Here is a 23,440-nt window from a genome sequence, read left to right as displayed (position 1 = left end):
TGAATATGCAAAACCCAGAAAATGCCCTTTTTACAGATTGCTGCTTCGCATTGCCTTCCCTGTCTGGTAAGTTAGACTATACTTTTAGGAATTTGCTGGCCTTCCCTTGAGAGTTTGATTGAATGTGCTTTAAGCAGCATTGACAGCTGACAAGTGCTGTAAGTTTGCATCAAATTAAGAGTTGATCATAGCCTGTTTCTTCTGCTGTTCAGCACTTTTTTATTGTGGAACTGTGCAATTCCACTGTGGTTCATTTAAAATATTCAGCAGAACAACGGTTAGGGAGGAAGAGGACGTGCACGGAGGCAGGTGAAGGTGGGATGAAAGAGATTGGAGGAGCCTGAAAGAAGAGCTGAGTGGTAGGAACGGGAGCAAAACCATTTGTGGTGAAACAATCTGCTGTATTACAACGGCTTGGTTTTAGGTTTTTTATTTTTTCGTTTCTTTTGGGTCCTTTGTGTCTGACTGGTCTCTCATCCTCAGTCAAATTTGTACTTTATCTGCTTCCATTTTAGCTGATTGTTCAGATTATCTCTCTGACAGTAGAATGAATCTGTAGTCAAACCTGCATTCACAGGATTTAAACTTCACCGTCTTGTGATTGTTACTTTGAACATGACACCGTGTCTAACAGAAGTGAAACCCCCCACGGTGCGGGGATGAAAGTTTCTGTGATGCGGCGAAATGATGAAGACGCAGCTAATATTTCTTGACGTTTCTCATCAGTTCACAGTGGTAATTTGATCTGATCATTTGACGTGTCAGTGGGATTTCTTATATTTTGTAGTTTTACAGCAGAATCAGACTTTGTTGCCATACGGAAGCACAACATTCGTTTCAGTATAGCCCGTCCAAAGAACACAAAAGGACAAAACCAAACTGTCTTATAGTTAGGTGGCTGATATGGCTGAAACTCATTTAAAATCATAAGAAAATATAAGACGTTTTTCTCTCCGTCTGGAATCTATGGCAGCCTGAAAGGGACCTTGAAGGAAAAAAAAAAATAGAAAAATAAACTGTCTTGTGCACAACATGCATTGTCTCACACTAAAAAGTTTTTTTTTCTTTGAATGTCCCTTTAGGGCCTCCATAGGAATCATAAGCTTGGTTCAAATATGAGGAAAAAAAAACTGTTTAAAAAGGGGCAATGTACGGCTCAACATAAATGTCACCATGTGAGGCTGAACTGGGTTATAGCATGAGCTAATCTGAATCTGCAGTTCTTTGAAGGGCTACAATGAAATGTTCAATGCAATAATAAAAAGAGACCGACTTCATCACTGGCACACACACACACACACACACACACACACACACAGACAGTAATGCAGTTAATGTTTACATAGCTGAGCAGCTTTTAGCATTTTCTTTTTCTTTTTCAAATTAGATTTGAAAACTCAGAGCTGCAGCTCAGAATACCACTCTCCACAAATCCTAACTCTCTGAAATCTACAGACAACTCCAGAAAGTTTCTTCTTTTCTTTTCCCTTCTTTTTTGCACTCTACATTTTCACTCTGTATTTCTTTCAGTAGCAGTGCATCTCTTTTCACTTCCTATAAAATGCAGTCGCACCTTTGCCTGCCGTCCCCCCTCCCCCCTCTCTGTAGGGTCCTGTCATTGAACAGGTGTGCTGCTACTTCTCTTTATTAATGACAGGCAGGAGGAAAGCAGAGGGGACTACGGCGCGTGGGCGTGTGCGTTACAGGCCGGAGAACTGACAAATGCAGGAGTGACTCTGCAGCACGCTCCATCGGCACGGTGACAAATGGATGGAGCAGAAGGGGTGTGTGTGTGTGTGTGTGTGTGTGTGTGCATGTCCGTGAGTGTGTGAGGGTATATATAAATACAAGATGAAGATACAATTTGACACGGAACAATGTTGTTTTTTTTATTATTTTTTTAGAGCTTTTAGTATGTTCTCTTTCAGTTGTGGTATAATGTTCTTTCAAAATTAATTTTATTAATTTTACTGTAAAGCTGTAAACGTTTCAACTCTAGGGAGATATTTATTTAAATACTGTATCTCAAAATATCAATTTCATTGTTTTTTTTCTCTCAAAAGGACTGAATCACTGATCTCGCTATATTTTTTTAAGATAACATTTTAACTACTAATTTCTTCCATTGCTTATGGACAGTAATTCTTAATATGACAGAAAAAGCAGTCTGAGTATTTCTAAAAAAACAACAACAAAAAAAACCCAAAATGGTAGTGTGAACAAATTAGAGCAAACAATGATCTGGACTTAGGATAGAATATATAAATAACCTCATTCATCTGGCTGGTGCTGTAAAAATTGACCATGTTTTTGTTGCCAATATATAATTTTGGATCTCAAGGTTGAAAGTTTATTTGAAAGCAAAGAAAGGTTCATCATGAAGAAAGTTTTATTGTGTTTCAAAGCTAAGTTCTTTTCTTATTTTTTGGACTAGAACTTTTTACTCTTACTATTTCGTCATCTGCATAGAATGTCACTAAAAATGTTGAAATTAATGTATTGAGAAAGGTACAAGCCTTTTTTATTTACTTTCTATGTGACATTATTTTTGACAGTTTGCATAGTTGCTTTGTTCAAACATATGCTGTAGTAATTTTGGCAGCTTATTGACTTTGTTGTGAGTTTTTTTGCGATTATTCAGATATTTCTGGTGACTTTAATGTAAACAGCTAATCTCGTGACATTTGCTGGTCTTATTGGGGACTTTTGGAGACTCTGACTTGAAGGTTTAGTTCCTTCTTGGTCTTCTCACTAGCTGCGTATCCATGACAGATATGTCCTCTAATGTCGAAAAAACACAATTTCGCAATTGCAGTGTTTCCAGTAAGTAAGAAACGTGATTAAAATCACCCGCGAATACGTTTGTTCACACTATAAGTCATTAAAATAAAAACATGCTGCGCCATCATCCTCCAACTACTTCCTGTCATCTTCTTCTTTGTGGTTTGTGGCAGTGACAATATCCAGTTGTTGCTCATGTGACTCGTCTGATGCAAAAAAAAACTGCAGTTTTGCAAAACTCATCCTCGTGCCAAAACTTTTTATCAGAAAACTGGAGTTTTTTCAAAATTGACCTTATTCGCTTAAGCAAATTTCTTCTTGAAATCTCAAATTGGACAACTATGGTCAGCTGAAACACAGATAATAAGGAGCAATGGGTTCTGCTGCATGTTTATCCCCACAGCACTTACAGCCAAGTCTGCATGCAGCAGATCGAATGTTCACCGCCTTTGTTTTATTTCTGAAAAACACCCACACAAACACATTTTTTTTTTTGTTTGCCGTAGGATCAAATCTAATTGAGTTGAGGCCAAAAACCATAATATTAATTTCCTGTGTGATTAAAAGGTGAATTAAAATGATGTAGCTTTGCATCTTTATTTTTTTAAATAAACAATCCCGTATCCAAGTATAGCATCAGTTTTATCTCATGTTGGTCTTGTGTACCTTATTAACTAGACTTATAGTTATGCCTCTAGTAAAGTTGGTTAAAAAACTATTGAGATATTAAATATTATATATTTAAACGTTACATATATAATATATATTTATAGGCACAGTCCAATGGACTGTGTTTTTGACCAAAAGAAATAAAGAGGATTTATCCTCCTCTCCTTATTGAAATGAACACAGTCACACCACCTTTTTCTGCTACTTTAAACACATTACATCTCATCATGATAAAGCCGCTCGGGACATTTCATTACCCCAGAGATAAAGCACCAGGGGACATCAACAAGCAATAATAAAAAAAAAAGTCGTTATCTCCATAAACATAAAATACATCATCCCTCCTGTGCTTATGAACCGGCCAGCCCAGCCAGATTAGATTGGATTTTAATGATCAACAAGGGGGGAAAAAAGTGGGCTGCTGTTGCACCAACACAGTGCGCTGATTAAGCCGAGAACAAGTGTGGCGAAAATGGCGAAACGAATAAACACGAAGTAGAGAATGAGGATATTTATTTCACTTTGGTTCAGAGTTATTCATCTCGCAGTAATAATTTTGGTCTAGCTATGAATAACTATTAAGTGTGAGGGGAAATATTAATAAACTTAATCATTTTAATCAAAATTACACATTGAGGGCCTCACCTGAATATTAAGAATGATTAGCCAAAGAACATGTAGATTAGTGTGACAGTTTTGTGTATAATGTGACTGAAGTTTGGTATTACAGAACAATAGATGGAGTGAATTCAAACTGCAAGTGCTGCACATACATACAGAATAAACAAATTATCTCCAAATTACAAGAATTTATTCACATGATAATTCAACCTCCTGTTAAAATACTTTAGTCAAGAAGCTCTTTAGCCAGGCTAATAACATTCAACTAATGTGATGAGTAAAAATGGACTGACTAAAGGAAACTAATAAACTATCAGGAAAATGAGCTAAAAAAGTTTCAACCAATAAAAAACAACAACAAAAAAGCAATGCATTAACATCATAGTTGGTTAAACAAGTATGTTTAAGAACCAATGTTTAGTTCAAGGAGTTAGGATTGAGACCATATTAGCTTTAGAAGCTAACTGAGAACACAGATACTATGTGTTCAAACAACCAGTTCACCATACAAGCAGAAGAGAAAATGAAACACTGTTTTAGTAAATAATGCTTCAAAAATCAACTGAATAACTGACATGAAAAGCGGTAACCTTTTGGAAAGTTTATTCTTGATGTCGTGTTAAGACTGATGGGTGATCGACTACCATCATGGTGGCTCAAAATGAGCATAGACTCACAATTTGGCTTACAGATGACAGATGCATCTTAACATCTGACCCTCTAATTAAAGTCATATTTGTGCACCTAATGTTTGTTTGTTTTGTTTTTTTTTAAACCCATTATTGTTATCTTTGGCTGTTTGATCTTGTTTGCTTCAAAAAACGTCTGACCAGAGTTGCAGATTGCCTCAAACATTAGTCTGTTAAGCTGAGGGATGTAAATTTTATTTAAAAAACAAAACAAAACAAAAAACAAAAATTATGTGTTGGAACAACCAATTAGAGATAGGAGGCAGGTCTTAGCGCTGTCAATCACCTTCTTATTCCCCTTTGCTTTGCTACAGCTTCTTCCTGATAGGAGAGACTGTCGAGAACAAAGGGTTTTCCAGTAACAGTGAGCAGAAGTGGGTAGACAAAGTTGATTGATAGCACTAAGTCCCTCCTCCAGACTCTGATTGGTTGCTTTTGGTTGGGAGTGGTGCATTTCTTCTAATGGCATTTCTTCAGGGAAATGATGAAGGAGATCAATCTTTACACAAATTATATGTTTCATATTATACTGTCACGACATGTATTATATGATACATACATAAATTAACATATTTTTTTTATGAAAGTTGCATACTGCCGCTTTAATGTTATTTTTTCTATTTTTCTGTGTGGTAGTTGCATAATTTAAAGGGAAACATTTATTTCCTCAAACACAAACATCCTCCATGTTTCATCCGACTCATCAGTCACCACTACACTAATCTAATTCATTAGGATGGTTATACCAAGGTACCACGTGTAATTTGACAGTGACTTATTGATGAGGCATCGCTCCAAACAGTATTTTCATAAACCCTCCATCTCCCCTTAACCTTTGGGCCGGCGAATGATGAGGAACGATGAGTCAGAATCATTAACTTCTTTAATATTTGTTTTCCTTTCACATCCATCTGCTAGTGTTTCACCCTCTTCCTTGTCACTTCATCCATTCAAATCTACCTCTCCAGTATTTATTATGGTAAATATGGAGGCCAATGTGTTCTGTTCTTGAGGAAAATAGGTCTCATTACTTTTCATTAAGCAATAGGAATACTATTACATCTTCCACATTTTCTCTGGTTCCCACTCCTCCTCCTTCCCTCATCATCATTACCGGCTCATTTGTCCGCTTGCTGATGGGTCAAGAAATAGAGAAGGGAAGCTAGTGTACCCGATTAAAAGGCAACCACATTTTAAAGACACCTTTAAAATGTAATACACTAAGCTTCTTTCCTTATGACTTTCCTCGGGTGGTGTCAAGAGGCCTGTGGCAATCCTATAACTCAGCTGGAAACTATGCTGAGCCCTGGCCTGCTCCGTGACCAATCAAATCACATTTTCTTCCTCTTTATGATAGCCGCACTCTGTTCCAGGGCATTCTGAGAGTTTGGTTACAGAGGAGGAAAGTCCAAGGCGGTTATGCAACAAAATCTTATTTATTTCTCTTTTTTTTTTCTTTTAAATGGAACAGTCACCTTTCAGCAAATATAAAATGTTCTGTTTGGTTTGATGAAGCACAAAGTCCTGCAGATCTCAAGTCTATGCTCAAGTTATAAAATTTGTGTTTCATCACCTCACACCTCAGGTGGATTCTGCATGTATAAAAACATTGAAGTCAGAAAAATATAGCTACAATATACTTTAAATGTCTTCCCGCAGGCAGCTTTAAAGCTCCGAAATGGAAGTATTAGATGCACCAGACCAGAATATAGGAGCACTACTCAACACTTTACAGCTCTGGTCAGATGAGACCAGAACTGAACCGTTTCATCCTGAATACAAGATTTAGTGGTGGACACCAAACACCTATGATATGTAAACAGTTTAAGAGGTTGTTTTATCAATATATTCTTCCACACTCGGCCGCTTGAGGAGATCCATAATCTTGATGTGGTCTAAACTAAAAATGAGTTTGATACCCGTGACCCAGACCTTATAACCCCCAAAACTGTACCAGGACTTGGAAATAGTTGTTTAATGACAAATTGCTGCGATGTGACTGAGCTTGAGCTATTTTCTAAAAAGTAGGCTAACATGTAAAAAAAGTTAGTAGAGACATTTCAAAACCCCTGAAGTTTTAATTGTAGTGAAAGGTGATTCTACAATGTGTTTTACTATAAGAACCGACTATATTTAAAAAATAATAATGTTGGATTCACTCCTTAAATTCCACTAGGGGGCTCTACAGTTTACCTATGTTGGTTTAAGTGACTGGACCGCGAACCGGAAGTGACTTCATGTCATACATACATACATTATACGTCTTACAAAAAAAATCTATCCGAATACTACATAAAGTGGGATATTGGGAACACACAAACCAGTTATTTATCAAATCAAATATACTGAAATTCTGGGACCTTGTAATATTTAAAACTTCAAAATTCATGTTGAAGGTCAGAAATCAGAAACTTCCACCCAATATACAGGAAATGTTTGGTGACAGAGAGGGTGGTTATAATTTAAGAGGTGAAGGATATTTTAAAAAACAACATATTAGAACAACCAGGAAGAGTTTTTGTTTATCTGTGGAGTAAATGTCTGGAATGGACTGAATGATGAGTTAAAAAAAAGTACAAATGTAAACCAGTTTAAAAACTGGTAAAACAGAGCTTATTTCAAAATATGATATATAAGATGACTGTTTAATAGTCTATTATGCAATTGAGGATAATATAATTGTACATAGTTAAACATCATGTAAAATGGAAACAAGTTGTCTCTTTTTGATGTTCTGAAAGTTAATTGATTATAAATTGACAAGTAGGAAAGGGGCAGGGCATTATAAGATATTATATCTTCTACCTGCTCCTTTTCGAACAGAAAATATAAAATTTGCATGTCATATGGGCAAAATAATTTTTTACGTTTTATTTCTTAAGTTTGTTTCATTCTATTTTATTTTTTATTTTTTTCTTGATTGTCTTTTCTGTCTGTTTGAAATATAAAACCAAAAACGCTAGTGGTTAGCAGCTAATTAGCCCAATGCTAGCTCGTGTTTATTGCACCGTGGGGTTTAATACCGATGTTTTTCTGTAAAGTGTTCATAATTTGTTGGTTAAATCAAGCACAGTTTGTCATGACATGCTCATGTGGTTTGCTATAAAGGTTTAAACCTGTGTTTTAAGTTTGTGTTTATTTGAATTTATACTATTACAATTTTGTTTTTACTATGTTTTTGTTTACAGTTTAACTGGCAATAAGTCGCTTATGCTATTTGTAACTTAATATGTACGTACTTTGCAGCAATTTGACTTGATTTTGCTTTATTTCATTTCATACAATACCAATGAAATACATAATATTATCTTGCAGTGAAGTGGTAAAGTGTGAAAATGTTCTAGGTCTACAACTACGTTTGCAAACCGGTTTTACCAAATGTCCATAGTGGCAGGGCAAAAGGCTGGAACAGAAAGGACAAGATGACATGGCTGAGAGAGTTTTTATACATAAAATAACATAAAATCATAAAATCAGAGAATATCAAAGGTAAATATCTTCCTCTAATCTGTTCTCTGCATATTGCTCTGCTCATACTGCTAGAATGTGTCAGTATTTGTTACCTGGCTTAAAGCACAATGAATTAACTCAAATCTGATTAGCGAGACAAATCACACTCTTGTTGTTTAGCTAAACAAAACTGACAAGATAATCACTACGTTATTATGATCTGGTTAAAAATATACCCAGTTGGAGTGACGACATAGGAGCTCCTCAGGAGAGACGAGTTCAATATAAATCATATGATCCTGGGTTTATGTTTTTTGTTTTTTTTTTATTTTTTTTTTCTATCAATATGTTCTTTTGGTGTACTGAACTGAATATCATACACAACTTCCTTCCTTACACACCGGAGAGTCTTGTCTTCCTCTACAGAGGCAACTTGTACAGACATTTTTACTCAGTTCTCTTGCTGGCTGTGCTTCCTTCTGGACAGAATGTGGTAAAACGGTACAGATGGCCTTTAAATGTAATAAATTCTGTTCACAAGCCAGTCCTCACTATCTCTAGATGTATTCTGGCTGTCTTTATTAAAGCACTGGTAGTCAAAATCAAGTTTAAATTGGGTATTGTTCCTCTTTTGGCTCTGTGGCTGACGCGCAACTTACTTTTTTATCGGACTTGAGCCCCTTGAAACGCCGGCTCGCATTGGAAATTAATTAAAAGTTTCCTTAATAAGTTGAGGGACTGTATATGTGAAGTGAAATGGACGATGAAGTTTCTGAACTATAACATTCATTCACAGGAAATTTGCCCAGCCCCAGTTGCGACTTCAGATGCACTCCTTCTCCAACACACCAGAATCAAACGAATAGCTCCTCACCGGGCTTCAGCAGGGCCAAATGACCTGCTGATGAGGGGATTAAACCGTTTGATTCAGGTGTGTTGGTAATAGGATGCATCTAATGGATCCAGGAAAGTTTCCCTTGAGGCCCGGACTTGTGCACCCCTGCTATAGACCATCAAACGAATTTAATGTCAAAAGGTAATCTGGTGAAATAGAAAATGCAGTTTTCAAATAATGATTTCACTTATTAAAGGAGAAAAGCTAACCAAACCAGCCCTGCCCTATGAGAAAAAGTAATTTCCCCCGAAGCTTCATTTTTCTATCGTTGGCAGCAACAGCTGCCATCAAGAGTTCATAGCTGGCAATGAGCTTTTACATTGCTGTGAGGGAATTTTGGCCCTGTCTTCTTTGCAGATTTTCTTTTCTTTTTTCTTTATTTTCTTTTTTTTTGTTCAGTGACAGTTGTGGGTTTTCAAACCTGAATGGTCTGATTAGGGTGACGGAATAGCAAATTAATTTATTTGGAAATCTGGAATTTGACTAGGCCACTTGAAAACCATTTCCAACACACAAACCTTTCATATTTTTACCCTCCTTCCTTCACTCTTTTACCCATTTCAAAAACAGAAATGTACAAGATTACCCCCAAAAAGAGGACTGGGGGTGAAATAGTATTTGTTTCCATTTAGCAGGAACTTTTGGTTGGAGTGTTTTAAGATGGGTAAGTTATTTGGGTTAACATTTTTTTTTTTGCCTTAATGGTTAAAATCATTTATTAAAAATTACAGTTTGTAGTTGTTGTTTTTGCGTGAAATAAAAAATTGTTTACTAGAAACGCATGTGACAAAAAACAGTAAAACCAAAAACTTAAGCAGTTAAAAGCTTCATTTTGTTGTAACTTTTGTTTTTCTGTATGTGTGATTTAACACTTAGATTGTTTTCACATGTTGAGTTTCATCTTTTCTGCCAAGTTAATAGCAGTCAGACTATGACGTCAATAAAACCAACAAGCTAAGAAAAACACCTTGGAGATGTTACATCTTCTGTCGGCACCTTGCCACTGGTGCCATGTTTTCACTGAGCGGTACGGCGCGGGTCGCTGCATTTCGGTACACCATTTTGCCTGTTTCAATTGTAAAAGTGGCTCAAACTAACCACGCCTACTTCAGATGTAGGCCCATTAGCAGAGTTGAGTAGTAACTAGTTACATTAACTCTGTTACCTTTTTGGTAAAAGTTACTTTCATAAATATTAAACGACTGTTGTTTTGGTCAGTTACTCAGTACTTGAGTTGCATTTTTACCAAATACTTTCTCACTCTTGACTAATTTCTTGGACAGCTACCTTTTACTTATACTTCAGTAAAAATACTTTGAAGTATTGCTACTTGTGAGTACAATCTTTGGCTACTCTACTCATGTATGTCCATATAACTAAGTTACGGTACCCTTGTCATATGCACAGAGGCAGCACGGTTAGGGTGGAGCAACTGTCGTCATACAACACCACCCAATGACTGAGAGACAAAAAACATCACTGATTGCAACAAGCACAAGACACATGAGGGTCTTACGTTTGACATCGCACTACTACAACGCAACATTAGGCATTGGGGTTTAATCTTGTCTGCCCAATGAGAGTCCAGTTGGTGGTGGTAATACTCACCCGAATATACCGGACCATAAAATGCTATAATAAACCAAACTACAGCGAATCGTAGCGTATTGCTCTATGGAAACAAGACATAAGGTCCCACAGAGCTATTTCTGTGGTTTTCCACAAAGGGCTTCAGTGTTTCAGTGACAAAATGTTGAAGATCACAAACAGTATTTTCACTTTGAAGAAATCCAAGAAAAAATAGACAAAATCACAAAAACCTGCAGTACGTTTTCCTGCACCGTGGCCGTTCAGTAACTCCAGCCGTCTGGAAACTCGCTCCGGCGTCAGTGCATTGCATAAGTTGGGTAAAATTATGGTTTTGTTCTTTCTTTTTCTTTTTTCCCTAATGTTTTACTTCTTTATTCAACAACCATGTTTAGAAAAACAAAGCTGAATGTGTGTGTGTGCGCGTGTGTGTGTGCGTGTGTGTGTGCGTGTGTGTGTGTGTGTGTGTGTGTGTGTGCGTGTGTGTCTGTGTGTCATTGCTCTTGTGAGAATGAATAAATTTCACTCTGTTTGGTAGCATTAGACAGAGGGCAGATTGTGGTCAACTCCATTTATTCAGCCCTGATGTATGTGTGTGTTAATATGAGGTCGAGCGTTTTAGTGTGGACGGTGCATGTGTGTGTGTGTGTGTGTGTGTTGCGATGCTACGAGCCATGTTTGCTGATAGATGCTGTTGTTACTCTTTCCAGTGAATGAAGGCCGTAACCCACACATACATTACCATATTCATACAGCTCACAAAATAGATTGGTTCTGTGTGCGTGTGTGTGAGTGTGCGTGTGTGTGTGTGTGGGGGGAGGGTGTTTAGCTAAGCTTAGCGTAGTATGAGTTTCCTTCTTTTTGTAAGGGTGGAACTTACTTTAAAGGACTGATTTTGAAAATAGCAAACACTATCATGTATCTACTGACTTCACACACACCCCGTATGTCCTGCAGACGTATATAAAAAGGTCTATCAAAGCTAAAGCCTATTCTCGTAAAATGTGTTAAAAAAAAAGAAAAAAAGAAGTGCTCCGAAATTGAACATCAAACCACTGGCCAAAACGCCTGGAAGTCTTTCTCTCCCTATACCTCTTCTATCTATTTTTTTTCCTTTTCCCTCCCTTTTTCCCAGGGTATAGATAGTCCTGCAGTGGTGATAGACTCGTGTGTCCGTGTCTGGTTTGGCCCTGTTGGTGAGTGTCTGGATCATTACCTTTCTGCTGCGTGTGTGTGTGTGCGTGTGTGTGTGTGTGTGGGTCAGGTCAAGCTATTATTATGGCAGCAGCTGTAGCGGTATTGCAGGGGATTGTTGGAGGCGTGCAGACTGACTGGAGGCTCTGAAGGACTTTACGTTTGAGTGACGGGCATCGGACTGAAACTGCTGTGACCTGCGCCACCTATACCGGTCACACCGCACAGTCCCTTGAATCACATGTGTTACCTATGTTTGTTATTTTGGGTAGAGTGTTCGAATAGATGGAAGAGGAAAGAGAAGTCGTCTGCAGTTGGGGGGGAAATAAGAAAAACCAAACAGCTCAAAGTTTTGAATGAATTTCATAGTTGGGTTTTTTTTGTGGTGGACGGTTACTTGATAAAGCACTTAAGCTAGGGTGGCACAAATAAATCTAAATATTTTAGTTTGCTGAACTACCAATACTTTCATATCCCTCTAAGAAAATCAGATTTGATTTTATTTAAAAAGATTTTTTTTTTAATGTTTTTTGCTTTTTCCCCACATCTTCCCTCCAGTCCTGAGGTTTTCCTAACGTCATCATTTATAATTACATAAAGGTTGCTGCGTGTATTAGTAAAGTGAAAGTGTTTTGGTGTGTGGCTCGTCTCCTCTGCATGTAAATGCGTTCGCTTTGGCCAAAAACTCCCTCAACTTTCTCAGTCTCTGAAAGTTTTCACCATTCATTTGGGGTTATTTCCATTCTGCCGTCCAGGGAGCATTCATATGCAGATAGAGCCGACGGGAATGATATATCTGCACATGTTCACACCTCGCCCACATCCCTAATATGTCTGCTTACACACACACTCACACACACACACACACACACACACACACACACACACACACACACACACACACACACACACACACACACACACACACACACACACACACACACACACACACACACACACACACACACACACTCCCCCTTGTACACTCACTTACACAGAAACTCGCATGGATGAGTGCGTGTAGAGACGAAGATAAATGAATTATTGGCTATTTGCTGTTGCAGCTATGTCGGGTTATGTTTTTTTTTTCTTTTTGTTGCAGGCGTACTGCTTTGTGGGTGCTTTGTGTGCGTGCATGCATGTGTGTGTGTGTGCTATTATCTCTGACCTGTGTTAAGCAATGTCCAGAAACAATAGGGATTAGTCCAGTAGACCAAACTGATGTGATTTACTATTAATGTGATGCTCCTCCGAGGTCATCCTGTGTAGGTCTGAATGTGTGTGTTAACTGCTGAAAAACAGCCTACACACCAACAACTCTCATTCACACATCCAAAATCCCAACCACACGCTAACTCACGCCAACGCTAGCATACGCCAACTCCTGCCACAACAGAGGCAACCGGCGCGTTTTTAAAAGTGATGTCCAACTATCTGTCGCCCATGTCGGTTATTAAATCATTCCTGTGTGCATTAGTGTGTGTAGAGCACGGGTGAGCGCTAATTTGCAAGGGTGAGGGAGTGACTTTGTGTGCTATAAATCTGCCTGCGCGCGTGCCGCGGCGCTAAATCTCTCCTGTCACTGCTATGACTTAATGCCTGCTGCTAGATCTATAAATGTTACCAATTAAGTGTGTGGTTGTAAATTCCTACAGTAAACTAATGGAAATGAAGCCTTTAAATCTTTGACAGTGACCCAAGTCATCACAGATTAGACATGACACATTTTACAGAGTGATAAAACATGTTTACGCTGCCATTAAACGAAGATGTGTCGGAGGCTATCTGCAACCAAAATCTGACGGAGCATTTAGGAAGTGCAGCTGAGGGAGAGTGGTTAATATCTGCTGCAGGAGTCAGATATCTTCTGTTACCTTTTCTTGATATAAATCTGTATTTTTTAATGTTTTTAGATTAACATCTAAAATAGCATATAGCATGTTTCCTTACCTTTAACGTCTAAAGACTGTGTAAAGAATGTACATCAGTGATGCTACTGGCTGGTAACACAATCCTTGGTCAAATTGGTAAAATCCATTTAACCAGTTGCTTTCCTGTGTCAGACCAAACTTTTCAGCAAGGTCAAAGGTTAACCTTCCCACCTACCTACTACTGTACATTCCACCTTAACTGCTTACCTACATTCTGATCTACCTACTAAATTTATACTTGGCAAATGAAGGCTTGGGAACTAAATCTTTTTTTTCTTTTTTTTTAATTAACATTTTGGCAGAATGATGTGTACTAACCCTGGATGAAGTAGTAAATCCCTCTAAACCACATAACACCAAGAAGCTGGAGGAGCAAGAAAACAAAAGATTAGAAGAGAAAAGAAGAAAAATCCAGAAGAAAAGAGTAGACGAGGGGGGCTGAGAACGCGGGAAGTCCATTTGGGGAATCGCCCTTGTCATTTTCAGCGTTGACCTTTACATCTCAGCTTCTTCCTTTCCCATGTCTTCCGTCTACAATTTGTTTTTTTTCTCCCCCCTTTCAGTTGACCTCATCTTACCCACCGCTGCATACATTCCTCTTTCATCTCTTCTTTTGCCTTAGCAGGCATCGCCCTCCTTCTTTCAGAACTCTGAATGTTTATGGACCTCCTCACCTCATATTTTTCTTCCATTATCGCTTATTATTATATCTTCTTCATGGGTTCAAGCTTTAAGTTGTATTATATATAAAAAATTCCCTTCTCACCCTCCGTGGGTGGTCTCTTTCATCCTCTGAGCTCGGGTCCTCTACCAGAGGCCTGGGAGTTTGAGGGTTCCTCCAGTATCTTGGCTGTGCCTAGAACTGCACATTTCTGGACTGAGATGTCTGATGTTGTTCCTGGGATCTGTTTGAGCCACTGCTCCAGTTTGGGGGTGACTGCCCCGAGGGCCCCGATGACCACAGGCACCACTGTGGTCTTCACCTTCCAGGCCTTCTCAAGTTCCTCTCTGAGGCCCTGGTATTTCTCCAGTTTCTCCTGCTCCTTTTTCCTGATGTTGTGGTCACTTGGTATTGCTACATCCACCACAACGGCTTTCCTCTGTTCTTTATCCACCACCACAATGTCCGGTTGGTTCGCCATTACCATCTTGTCTGTCTGGATCTGGAAGTCCCACAGGATCTTAGCTCGGTCATTCTATATATATATATATATATACACACACACACACAGACACACACACACACAGACTTTGAAAAGCTATTTGCAGTCGTTGATTGCTTCTAGATTGAGACACAAAACCGCAAACAATTTTCAAAGAAACAATATTCCCCGTCACCTGCATTTGTCTTTTCCTGTTTGTTTCCTTACACCCTCTTATTTTCTTCCGTCATCTGCACATTTCATTTTCCATACAGTTTATTTTTCTCCAACTCATGCAGGTATTTTTGATGATTACTCATGTTTTTTTCAGAAACTTTGAGAGAGCAAAGTTGTCGAGCAGAGCGAACAGCGTGTGCATTCAGACTGCCGGTCTCACCTTTCTGCCTTCTCTCCCTGCCAGTGGACGGATGCATAGACTGGTCGGTGGATCTGAGGGAGTACCACGTCCTGGCCGGCGAGCCCGTTCGGGTCAAATGTGCCTTGTTCTACAGCTACATTCGAACCAACTACACCATGGCCACCAACGCCAAGCTGCGTCTCATCTGGTACAAGAACAAAGGAGATGCTGAGGTAAGGCAGCTCATTCAGAACGACGAGAAACCAGGCGTAAGAAAATAACTAAAAGAGCTTTGCAGAAGTATTCATACCTCACATTTATTCTATTCACAACTAAAATGGGTTTTCGTGTGATACATCACAGGTTTCTAGGGCCACATGTGTCTATTTTGGCTCTTTAACGTGATTGATATAAAACAGAACATTCAATCGCAAACACTATTCCAAATATCAAATACAATTTAATAAATGTAAATATGAAAGTAATTAAGTGCTGTTTGTTGTTGACTTTTGATGCAATATTGATGCTCACACCTGTGCTATTTTTAACATTAGGCCACAAACTTATGTGCTTTTCCTCAGTACTTTATAAAATAATGTATTCATTTTCTCTCTTTTTGTAATTTGAGGTTCTTTGTAGTAAAATCTAAAGATAAATTCGAAATTCTAATTCCTGTGAAGAAGTTTACATAAGTAAAAACCTTTATAGACTTTTTTTTCAAACTTGCTTGGGAGTCTAATTTTGACAGATTTAGTACAGATTTATTTATTAGTTTAGTTTGGCATTTCCGTAGACATTCTATAGAATACTTTTTTCGCTTCAAGTACAGCAAGAACAGGTGATTCTAAAAAGTATTAGCTCAGAGGTGCTAAATGTAAATGCAAACCGCACCTTTCAGACTTTTATTGCTAAAAATGTATGAAATTAATTTCATACATTTCATACATCAACACATCTCAGTGTTTTCCTCACTTCTGAATTATGCAAATAATTTGAATCCTTCTGTGACGTAAATTTCAATATGGCATGCCAAAAGTGTCAAACTTTGTAGACGTATGAATTATTTTGCAAAGTTTTGTAGGTGGAAAAATCTGTCATAAACACTGTAAGTCTAATTTTTATACATTTATGTACTTGCTGTAACATGAATTGTCCTTTGGGACATGAACAAACCTGAAGCTGAAGCTGAAACAGTAATTTCTTCAGCTAGGTTTATGTTTCATGCTGGGAAAGAACAGCTGATAGACTCTCACTCAGATAATAACCTGAAACCTACAGGATCTGTTCTTTGGTGCGTCACATCTCAAATACAGTGAAGTAGTCTAAGTTAAATCACTTTTTCATCTAATTTACGTTGTAATCTTCTTCGGGTTTAATCATCATTGCTTTTAGGTCAAAAATTTTTTTTTTTTTTTTTTTCTTGGAAATTCAGCTTCTTGTTATCCTTTGTAATGTCTCCTGCAGGAGCCCATCATCTTCTCTGGTCACAGGCTGAGCAAAGAAGACGACTCCATCTGGTTTAGATCTGCTGAAGTGGAAGATAACGGCTTCTACACTTGCGTTCTAAGGTACCGTATCTGCACGCCGGGGAAAGACTTTTGCTCTCCCCTGGAGGAAAATCTCCGTCTCTCCACCCCAGACTCTCAGATGAAGCGTGACTCAGGGTCATCTCTAGGTCAGGTAGATGCATCGCTGATGACGCCTTGTGAATGCCACATCCAAACCGCTCCTCTGCCCGGATTGGGAGCAAGGTCAAAGCACGCTGAGCAGAGAGGCGTTTTGTTTTCCGAGTTCGGGATTCAGTCTGAGCGTAATGCAGGTGGTGAGACGGAATAATCACGCTGAGTTTCTGGAATGATAAAACCTTTTTCTGGACCAGTTGTGACACGATTCACTGCTTTGTTCTCACTTTTAATGGAAAAAAGCAGTAACACCTTTTTGACTTTTTTTTTTTTTTTTTTTGAAAAATTAACAAGGGAGGGAGTCACTATACCGAGGGTGTTCAAAGTGCGGCGCGTGGGCCATTTGCGGTCCTTAGAATGATTTTGAGCAATCCTTGATCACAATTCAGGAAGCTTAAATTGATGCAAATACACTTTTAAAACAATGTTAGGGTGCAATTCTGTCTGATTCTAGGCCTGTCAAAAAAAGTTATATTTTAAAATGTTAGAAAGGAAAATGTAAGGTGATTTTAGTTTATCTTAATAGTAGAAAGGACAACAAACATCTTGAGATTTTCATTCAAATGGACACAGCCATTTCTCTTATTTGGTTGAAATACAGAAAGCATAACACACTTGGGAAAAAAAAGGCAAGAGTGAGCTAGTCATCTGTCAGTTTTCCTCTGAACAAGTTTTCTACTTGGAGTAGGTTTCCATTACCTTCTTTCAAAAAAGTCAGATAATTGCTTTCATTTTGATTGGCTGGAGTGTGGCAGGAGGAGGGGCTTAGCCAGAGCTCCATTCCTGCCAGAACCTCAACTGTGTTCATATTTAGATTAGAAGGTTACAAAGTTGGACATAGTGATTAATCATGATTAATTACAGCACTATAGTTTGATTAATCTGATTATATTCTTTAATCATTTGACAGCATTGTTTTTTTATTGGTCTGATATAAATTTCTTAAATATTGTGTTTTCATTAGTTGCAAGTGTAGCTAATAGGAAAAAAGGCAAAAAAAGAAACATCAATTTGTGTCTAATTATTGCAGGTAATGTTTCATTTGGTGAACTACGATAAATAAACTTTTCAATCATCTCATTTATCAAACGTGTTTATATGGATGTAAATTAAAGATAGATTTTTTTTTCTAAGTTTTTCAGTCTGAGATTAGGCTTCTGCTTTAGAAAATGAATTCATTAAGTAGAATGTGAAGTGCCGTAATTTTGTCATTAAAACAAACAATCTCTCAGGCTACAACACGTTTTTGTTTTCACACCATAATTCGTTCTAAAATAGTTTTTTTTCCCTTCTTTTCTGAAGCAAATCTTTTCTCTAAACGTGCGACAAATGGGTTTAATCTGCCAGATGGAGGAAATCCTGCCAGTTTTGCAAATTGTTCATTCACAATATGGCTGCTGGCAGGACAACAGGCTCTGGCATGGCTACTGTGGGGCCACTTCAGGGACATGTCTGTGTGTTTGTAACTGCAGTGGCAGAAACCTATGTAGAGCAGTCAGCTTTGTAGCCGACAACAAAGCTTTCCTTCTTGTTTACCTGCAAGTGACTGACGGGTGTTTGGATAAAACTGAGTGGAAAAAATGCGATTCACAGAGGCTCATATAGTAAATGAATCAAACTCATTTAGTTGTATTACTTTAGTGGACTAACTTAATTGTTTGAAGCATTAGTAATGGATTAATTTTTCCATTAATGTCAAAAGATCATGTACTCTTTCATTTCCACTTCCTGTTTTTCCCAAGCAGTGTTATGTAAAATAGACTTTTTTGATCTTTACATCATGTTATAATATTATTTCCTCATCAAAAACATACCTGGAGTGTCGCTTTGATTCTTTCACGCATGTTTGAGAATCCTTTAATCTCCATGGCAACCATTCACATATTCAAAACGCCTGGGAGGACCTAGCTCTGCCTTCTTGGACGAAGCTCCTCCTCTGAACTGCAGTTCCCAAGATTCCAAGCTTTCTTCTCCCCCAGCAACTCCTTCAATCAGCTCCTTCAGACTAGCCAGAAGCTATTAGCAAACACCTGCTGGCTGTGCTCATTATAGGAGCTACTTCTCAGTGAAACACTGATAGAAATGTTGTTAAAGGGTTATAGGTGAGCCATGTTGATAATTTCCTGAAGTTTCAGAACAAACAGAAGCTTCTTAAAGAGACAGAGGCCCAATTTCAAGGTGTTTAATTGTAAAGTTATACTTGATATATGCAGCATTTTTTAACAACTGTAATTAGTTACTTCATTATGCTACAAAATGCCACTACGTGCCTGGAAAACACATAACATTTCCCCATTAATGCTCCTCCCATTCCCAGTTTTTGTTCTCCACGTCACCGACCTGTTCCCTCTTTCCCTTCATCCGTGTCGTCTTCCTCTCTCCCTCCCTCCCCTCGACCTGCTCCTGTGCCATCCTCCCACCTATTCCTGCCATAGCCTGACACCTATCCTCTGTAATAAGCTCTCTCTCTTTCTCTCTCCCTTTCCCATTTCTCTCTCTCTCTCTGTCTCTCCCTTGCTCTCTCAGCATGACAACCTAATTAGGACTTGGTGTCTGTCATTGTCTCAGGGCCTCTTATTAGCACACACACATGCACGGAAGCAAATCACCTCCTATCCTAGCAGGGAGCCTCTGACTGGATACGGTTATATCACTAAAAGGCCGTATCCAGTGTATGAAAATGGGTAGTAAAAGGGCCGTGAGAAAAACCCGAACATTCAGAGCAATTTATTGCTCTTGATCTGATTTCTATTGCTGTTGCTTTAAGGGCGCCGACATGCGTTTCCCTGTTTGTACCCTTGCTACAATAAAACAAAAAGAAACGGCTCTGCCGAGTAGATTTTGTTTTGCTTCCTGAAGCCCTGCGCTGACTGGCATCTGTTGAAATTGGATTAATAAAAGGAAAGTGAAAATACCCAAAGCTCTAGAAGGTTGTAATTTATAGCTCTTGATTATAATTTTCTGAAAAACTAAGTTTAAAGATAGAAAGGAGAAACATGTTCACAAATGGTAACGTCTGTGTGTAGTAGAAAGAGACGGGGCCAAAATCACCACTAAAAATTGGCAAAAGCCACTTAGGCCATTATTTTAGGAAGAAAACTAGGAAATTCTTTCATACATTTCAGGTATGCAGAATAGATATTTGGCAGATTAAAGGCTACAATATGTAAACGTATCTGAAAATATTTTAAGGAGAAGTTATCAGTTTACAGAAGTCCATTTTGTAGCCACTGTAACCTTGGTAATTCATACTTAAGTTGATAAAATGGGTCAAAAATGTCAACTCCATTATCATTTTGTCTTTTTTTTTTTAATGTTATTGAAATCCTGTTTTATAGCAGCTAACCATAGTCTTGCTCATATTGTAGCTACATGTAGAAGTATGGTAAACTGGTAAACTCTGATCTAGTAGACAAAATTCTCTGTTTTCTAATTGTAAATGAGAGCACTCAAACGTTACATGTGGAGTTCCTCAAGGCTCCATTCTAAGGCCTCTTTATTTTTTAAAATCTCCACAATCCATGTGGTTCAGATTATGATGTATTACAATCATCTCACAGTGTCTATTCTGATGACATAACTTTAGATCTCTCTTGCACAACGTAGCTATTAATTTGCAGTCTTGTGTTCTTTTGAGTTGATCATACACTTTAGTAAATTCATGTTTGCTCACATTCTAGTTTGTAATTATTCCTGGATGTGGAATTGTTTGGGGTCTTTTTTTATTGTTATAGTTTTTATGAACTTTTTTCTTCCAGTCTCTGTGTTCAGTGAATTAGCCGCTCTCTGGACTCACCTGCTTTGCGTTCCAGTAATCGGCCTCCTCAGACTTTAAGCGCTTCTCTTCGGCCACCGTTTGTAAGATCCTTCTGTTTGCTTCTGCCCGTTTCGTTCCTACTTCCTGAGCTTCTCTGCGCTCCATTTTGAATCCAGCATTGCTCATCCTCTCATTGCTGTAACTTTTGTTCCTGCAGTTAACATAGAAAAGATGGGGGCCGTTATATTCCTCTGAACAATGTTTGGACCTTAAATTGCTTTTGCTGACAGCCAGATAAACGCCTCACCAATTGTCCCTGCTGACTCTTATCCAACAATTACTTTGCTTTCTTATTTTACCTAAAAGATTCAGAGAATAAGACAAACAGTATTTGTTTGATTCTGCCTCATGAAAACAGTCCCCTGTGCTTTCAGTCATTAGTGCATCTGCAGTAGGGTCTCTTAAATTGAGTTTAAAAGTGTTTGACAAAAACCGTTTGTCATAAATTCACAACTTGCTGCATTAATTTGGTTCTCAGGAGATTTAGTACTTAGTAAACACTTTGCAGACCCTGATTAAGTTTTAGCGGGGATTACCGAATAGGCAGTTGATCAATGACTGTACAGTGGTTTATCATAAAACTTCTGTCTTGGTTTTACAGGATGCCAGTGATTTATCATAAATAAAAAAAACTCAATGCCAGACTGGAAAAATGAATATGATTTTGATATGGTAAACTGATCTAGATCTTAGCTAGTAGATATTTTTTCTGCTTTCTCATTGTAAATGAGAACACACAAAGATCAGATGTGGAGTTCCTCAGGGCTCCATTCTCTGGCCACTCTTTTGTGTTTTGTTTTTTAAATCTACATAATCCCTTTGGCTCATATTATGTAATACTACATTTAATTTTACGTCTGTGCTGACATAAGTTTATATCTGTTTTACACCACTTAGCCCTTGTTTACTATATTTACAGAACTGTATGGGTCAGAATTTCTTGCAGGGTGATGCAGAAAGGTTTGGCAGCATTTCAGATAATTGAACCAAAAAAACTAATCGATCATTGTCCATACCAGCTGATATGAAACCCTTATTCTGTGATTTGGGTCAAAGCCTAAAACAACTTTGACAGAAATATTTTTTTGTCAAACATCTTGCCATAAGACAGCAGAATAATACTAAGGAATGAAATTAATTATTAGGCAACTTTCTTGTATTGAATATTATCAATGTAAGTACATGCAGACACAAATTTCACAAAAATCCGTCTTACATAATTCATAATGAAAAAAAAAATCTTAAAAAAATGAGTACAAACTCAGTAAATGAAATAACAGGATTTCTGGCATAAACTGAGAAACGATATAGAGATAAGATAGAAATTGCAGAGAAGCAGAAACAAGACGATGGCGAAGTAATTTGGGATGGGATAGGGAGATGGGAGCGAGACGCAGACTGTAATCAAAAACACAGTAGTCAAACTGGAGAGGCAGAGAAAGAGGCTAAATAGACAAAACCCAAAACAGAGGAGAGCCGACAGAGAGAAGATGGAATTAGATGGACAGATGAGGGTGAAAAACAAAACAAAACAAAAAACCATTTTCTCTGCAGGTATTCTCTGCAGGTACAGGGAGCTCAGTGGGGGAAGAGGGCAGGGTATGCGATAACCGTTCAACACCCTCCTCACACACATTATGATTAGGACCACAGTACACACCGCTCACAGACAGACATTACTTAAACTGAAATTGAGACACACAGTGAGAGCTCCCCGTTTCCCCTCAGGCTACGATGCTACAAGGTGGACTTTGCACCAGACCTCCATCCTGGAACACTTGATTGTCTATCAGACTGATTCAGGGAGGAAATCAGAAAGCTCACATACGGAGGCACACATAGAGAGAGGGATGGAGGTGGATGTGTCACAACTCAGCTTGATTTCAGAAAGAAGAGCGGCAGTATTTGAATCTGTTGAGCTCAACCAGGTAATCTAATTAAAGGGGCAGTATTATGTGTTTTCCAGCCATGTAGTATCTTTGTATAGTACAGTTTGTATTGCCTTCAGTTGTTATAAAATTCTGTAAAAGAAATTTGACTTTATAATTTCACGCTTTCAGATTGGGCCTCTGTCTCTTTAAGAAGCTCTTGCTCTTTCTGAAGCTCCACCTTCAGGAAGTCATCATTCTTCTGTATTAACCCTTTAACAGCTTTTTTCTTTTACCAACATTTCACTGAGACGTAGCTCCTATAATGAGTTTAGCTGATGTGCTGTTTCACCAGGTGTTTGCTAATCGCTTCTGGCTAGTCTGAAGGAGCTGAGTGGGACAAAAGCCCAGAAACTGCAGCTCTGAGGAGGAGTATCGTCCTTAAAGGCGGGGCTAGGTCCACCCAGGCGTTTCGCACAGCTGAATGGCTGCCATGGAGATTAAAGGAACATGTATAAGAGTCGAGGCAAAACTCTCGGTATGATTTAGAGGAGGGAATAACATTATATCACAATGGAAAGTTCAAAAAAATATATTTTACATAGCAGTGCCCCTTTAAAAATGTAAACTAATGTTTGCAAATGAAGACTTAATGTGTTTTTAGGTCTTCCATAAACCTTATTAATAATCCATCAAAAGAGATAATGGGATTTGGGAGCTAAGTGATGCTAAACCAGAGTTAGATTAATTATCTTT

The 23,440-nt window shown here is 38.2% G+C and overlaps 1 protein-coding gene across 2 annotated transcripts in view; it reads left to right on the top strand.

Moving 5' to 3' along the window:
* The window catches only part of LOC103151714 (X-linked interleukin-1 receptor accessory protein-like 2), a 327,216-nt gene that overhangs the window by 239,842 nt on the left and 63,934 nt on the right, over positions 1-23,440 (top strand). For both annotated transcript variants that reach the window (XM_007571906.2, XM_016681702.1), the window contains 2 exons: positions 15,381-15,550; positions 16,782-16,885. In XM_007571906.2, the coding sequence (XP_007571968.2) occupies positions 15,381-15,550; positions 16,782-16,885 (274 nt within the window). The remainder of the gene's footprint in view (positions 1-15,380; positions 15,551-16,781; positions 16,886-23,440) is intronic.

Source organism: Poecilia formosa, unplaced genomic scaffold (genome assembly GCF_000485575.1).
Source record: "Poecilia formosa unplaced genomic scaffold, Poecilia_formosa-5.1.2 Scaffold289, whole genome shotgun sequence".
Lineage (NCBI taxonomy): Eukaryota > Metazoa > Chordata > Actinopteri > Cyprinodontiformes > Poeciliidae > Poecilia > Poecilia formosa.
The sequence above is the reverse complement of the archived record's forward strand: the minus strand, read 5'-3'. Positions and strand labels throughout refer to the sequence as shown.